Genomic DNA, 4713 nt, shown 5'->3' on the forward strand with positions numbered 1-4713 from the left:
CTTACTGACTGGTTATAGAGCACATTCGTCGGTTTGAGGTTGCTGAAAGATGGCACTGTACACTTAGACTGTTGTATTCATAACAATTTAGAAATATAGTTTGACTAACGTTAGTATATATGGATCAAAATTCTGAATTCTGCCCCGTCTCGTTGCGACATATGATTGATTTGATTGGCTACCAAATACGAGTACTAGTACTAGTACTTCACTGTGAAGTACTCAATGGAAGATGTAGCCAATCAGCGAAAAGGAATATCAAACCAATTTTCAGTGCGAGATTTCGATTGGGCGATTCCGTCCGAATCTACAATACAGTATCGCTGCCATCGGCTTTCAAAGACCAGTCGAATCAACCAATTTCCCCACCCGTGCAACTACGCTAGCGGCTGGTTTTGCCGGTAGGAGTTAAGTATCCTGGAGCATGCTGGAACAGCTAACGACTGACATATCGCCGCATTGAACCATGTGCTTTTAATGATGTAAATGACACAACGATGGTGCTTGGCTTGCACCGTGTGCACATAAAGTTTCACGACTGTCATCGCCAATGCATTGGTTACTCTAAACTTCAGCATTGTACTACTGCGTACTAGTAGAAACTAGTACAAAATGGCACGACTACAAATACCAAACGACGGACATATCACGGATGAGTGCTCGTGTGGTGTCTTGGGTACTAATCATTTCCCGTCAAAAGAACCAGTACAGACTGTACAGTAACCTCGGAACCGTTCCCCCCATTGTTATCAGTTCAAGAGTCTCCGCATGGATTAATATACTACTTCGCAGTAACATGCGAAGCATAACATCACATGATGGTCACCTTTGACCCCTCTACCCTCTTCTTTCTCACTTGTCACTTTCCGATGCAACAGCTCCTATGAAGTGCAGTACCTCCGTTCTCTTGTCGGCCTTGGCCATCTCGTCCGTCGTCGACTTTGCCGACGCCCACGGCCGCTTGATTTCTCTCCCCCATCGAGGGTACATTGTCAAAATGACCAAATTCCCGTCAACTACGACGACAACGGCCTCAGTGCCGGCGGCACCAAGGGGGGCCAACACGGCGTCTGCAGGGACCCGTAATCGCGTGTACGCCAGCCAGCACGAAACCGGTGGTTCCAACGGCCTGTTCCCCGTTCATGCAAAAATGTGTATAAATTTAAGTAAAATAATAAATAATATTTAAATCAATTAATGTATCTTTGTTATCATTTATATTTTTAATTAAAATATATATATATTAAATTTAGAAATAAAAAATAAATAATTCAAGGTCAGTTTCGACCGTGGACCTCCAAGTCCAATTGACACCAACCATAAGGGGTACTTTCAATTAGGTTTGTGTACACTGAACGGCAAACACGACGAAGAAACCGAAGGCTGCTTTGAAACGCTGGTCCCCCTTAAGGCGAAAAGCAATGGCAAGTGCCCCCAGGCAACAAAAAGTCGACGGTGCTCCCCCCTGGAGTGACCTGCGAAGGCGACTCCCACTACGTGTTTCGTTGGCACTATGTCGGGTAGAGCAACTCCGGCGTGGACATCAACGGCCAAGAACAGTGTTGGAACTGCGCCGATGTGTACATCAGCAACACATGCGGGTCCGACCCAGCTCCGGCCAACGCCACCGCTTTCACAGATCCGCGGACAACATCGGCGGTGCCCCCTTCCACTAAAGCCCCTTCCACTCCCCCTCGGACAACGGAGGCGGTGGTACCCACTTCTACTAAATCTCCTTTCATGAACCCCCAGACGACGGTGGAGGCGCCTACTTACTCACAAAATCCTACGCAGAAGCCCACCCAGTCTCCCAGCACAACTACACCCACATATCCGAAACATTCCCCCCCACACCATGCAACCTACCTACTGTACCCCACTCAACCCTCCAAAACGACAGCCAGCCCCACCAACCCCACGCAAGCCCCCAGCCAGTGCGGCCAGTGTTCCAACTGTTATTATCCCCTCATGGCGCGTGTTTTGTTAGTGGACTGCCGGCCAATGCGCCTCGGCACCTCAGCTCAAGTGGTGCGGATCGTCGGCATAGAAGGCGCAGTCGTGACGATCTACGCAAGCGTCACTGGTGTATGATTTCCCTTCCTGGCCAATGTGATGATCGCAACTTGCTACAAACTGTCAAGACGAAACCCTAGTACTTTTCCGAATGCGTGGCCAAAAGGTCTTTCTAGAAGGGTAGTAGTCGACAGCTTTGTGTACTGTACCCTGCCATGAAAAGGTTGAATATTATTGAAATGAAGGATGCCCGTCCTACAAACTTATGGTCCAAACAGTACAGGTAGCGGTCATCGCGATTTTGATCACCGACGTTGATTAGCTTATTTAGCGTATGCATGTCGCTGTACGCTTCTAATCGGTCTACTGCATTCTATGTCCTTGTAGAAAGACTGGGGACTTCGCGGCGGTCGACGTCGGCGTTGCCAGGGTTGGTGAATTCGGGGTGCTTGGCAGCGATGGCGACGAAGTTTTCGAACTTGTCGATGGGAGGGCTTGAGGGAAGATTTGAAGGAACAATGACTTCGGCAAGATGTTGGTCAGACTGGGCTTTCCAGGAGGGGGTGGTGGGGTGCTAGGAGACGATGTAGGCGTCGACTTCATCGAGTTAGGAGGGGGCAGCGTCGGTTGCTTCGTCATGGAGGGGTTGCTGGAAGGGGAAGGCTTAGATCTGGAGGTAAGCGCTCGAAGAAATAATAATCGTGTAACGTTACATCAGCGTACGGTGCCATACTACATAATTATGCGATACGGTATAAGTTAACAATAATAAAGGCACTCGAATTATTTCTGTTTGTTGAAGGACTTTTCTATTGATTGAAGATATCTACGAGCCAATCAGAATTCTCGTACGAAACAATGAAGTGTGACTCCTACATTCAAATTGTATTGAAGCATCATATCCATCGTTTGGGGATATTGCGGAATCTGCCCGTCGTACACACTTTATATGCGTGTTCGATACCAACACGAACGGACGATCTACGGTTCAGGGCCATCCAAATAATAATCCCAAGTAAAAACAAAATCTACTCGACGATACAATATCATTGAAGTGGTGAACGTCTTATTTAGGATACTATTATTAATAATATCGTTTTTATTAATTCTTCAAAGTATTAAGTAAGTGTTCACTACTGCAAGAAGATCTACTGTCGTTGATGTACAACTAAAACTGAGAAATATTTCCCGCCAAATCTATACATTCACAAATTCCAAATGATTTACAGACCCGTCATTTTCAAACTCGACGGGTCATGCTGTGTTGGATTGCCGTTGCCGCTACGTCCGTGGCGCATGCATACTTTGCTAATTACCAAACCTCAGTCGTATCCCCATACCTGAGTCAACTGCGGTCGTCGCCCAACAGTGCCATGATCTGCCAAGGGGTGCTCATAGACCCCAACTTTGCCCTTTTTACTCGAGCGTGTGCTGAGAATCACAACGAAGCGGACAAAGTTGTGGTGGGGGCCAAACGCATCAATGGCGGGCTAAACGACGGCGAGTGGATCCCCGTGGCCAAGAAGTTTTACAGTGCCAACACTTCCCTGGACTTTGTCATCGTGCAGTTGGCTCGACCGTCCACGTACTCCCCAATGCGAATCCTATGGGACGACGTCGAGCCTGGCAAACGCGTGTGGCTGCGTGGATGGTTCCCATTTAACAAGGACGAATCCCTGAAAACCATCTGGACTACCAAACTTGAAATCGTCGCCAACGACAAGTGCCAGGCCAGGTTGAACCGCACCGTGTACGACTACCAAGTATGCGGCGAGAACGAGAACATTGACATGTGCAGTTGGTACATTCTCGGCGCCATCTTGACCGAGATCGATGGCAACGAGTACCTTGTTGGCACGTTGACCTTGTACGACTGCGATGCCAAGCCCGCGTGGCAGATCTTCAATCGCATCTCTGCCGGTCGATTGTTCATCGAGCCATTCCTTTGCCGGGGAATCGAGCAGTCTTGGTAGCCTGTTCGACTACCGGTAGACAAAAGCAACGTCTTTCCTTTTCCGGGCTAACAATTCAGTTATAGAAGTTTGGCTTAACAACACCGAGCGAAGTGTTCACTGCTTTTGAGCATGCCTTTTCCTCTGTCTGTATACACTCGAACCAGAGGTGAGGCGCTGCCGAGGACATACGTAGTCAATGTAGAGTTACGATACCTTTCCACGCAAATACCCTTCGATTTTAGGTACCAGCACATCGTCCACTACTGCGTGTTAATGACGCCGATCACGTTAAGCTTATAGGAAGTGCAATGCTAATTTGACTACGTTGACATATACTTCAGAAGTACTAACTACACCTTTTTTCAGTTAATTTCAGGACCTCACCCTACTTTTTCGCGAAATGAACAAGCAATTCGCGGCGGTTCCACTTCGTTCGTTGTATATTCGTTATATTTCGCCTACCAACCAAGTAGGTTGCAGTATATTTCAAGCGACTTTCATCGACGATCCATACCTGCAATGACTTCGTCGGTGATGTGCTCAAAGTAAGCCATACGAAACTCGTTACAAGTTTATCCGTCAGGACGAGGTCTCATAAACGAAGCAAGGCGCTCGCGCAGCAACGTGTTGCTGTAGCCCTTCATTATGGACCAAAGATTCTCGATGGGGTTGGCGGCGTGGCTATGAACACGTCAACTAGGTACATAGGGTATGTATTGGAACGTACTGGTGTGGCAAGCGCTTG

At 47.8% G+C, this 4713-nt stretch overlaps 3 protein-coding genes across 3 annotated transcripts; 2 read left to right on the forward strand and 1 right to left on the reverse strand.

Annotated features, from left to right (window-relative positions):
• Positions 1-883: 883 nt before the first annotated feature.
• Positions 884-2091, forward strand: H257_13332 (hypothetical protein; the record flags this gene model as incomplete). Its single annotated transcript, XM_009840817.1, has 2 exons — positions 884-1138; positions 1525-2091. The coding sequence occupies 2 exons, from the start codon at positions 884-886 to the stop codon at positions 2089-2091; spliced, it is 822 nt and encodes a 273-aa protein (XP_009839119.1).
• A 295-nt stretch (positions 2092-2386) lies between these two features.
• On the reverse strand, positions 2387-2652 carry H257_13333 (hypothetical protein; the record flags this gene model as incomplete). The annotated part of the gene is made up of 2 exons (XM_009840818.1): positions 2387-2507; positions 2537-2652. The coding sequence occupies 2 exons, from the start codon at positions 2650-2652 to the stop codon at positions 2387-2389; spliced, it is 237 nt and encodes a 78-aa protein (XP_009839120.1).
• A 617-nt stretch (positions 2653-3269) lies between these two features.
• On the forward strand, positions 3270-3986 carry H257_13334 (hypothetical protein; the record flags this gene model as incomplete). The annotated part of the gene is made up of 1 exon (XM_009840819.1): positions 3270-3986. One exon carries the CDS (start codon positions 3270-3272, stop codon positions 3984-3986), a length of 717 nt encoding a protein of 238 aa, XP_009839121.1.
• Between the last annotated feature and the right edge of the window lie 727 nt (positions 3987-4713).

Source organism: Aphanomyces astaci, assembly GCF_000520075.1.
Source record: "Aphanomyces astaci strain APO3 unplaced genomic scaffold supercont1.47, whole genome shotgun sequence".
Lineage (NCBI taxonomy): Eukaryota > Oomycota > Saprolegniomycetes > Saprolegniales > Verrucalvaceae > Aphanomyces > Aphanomyces astaci.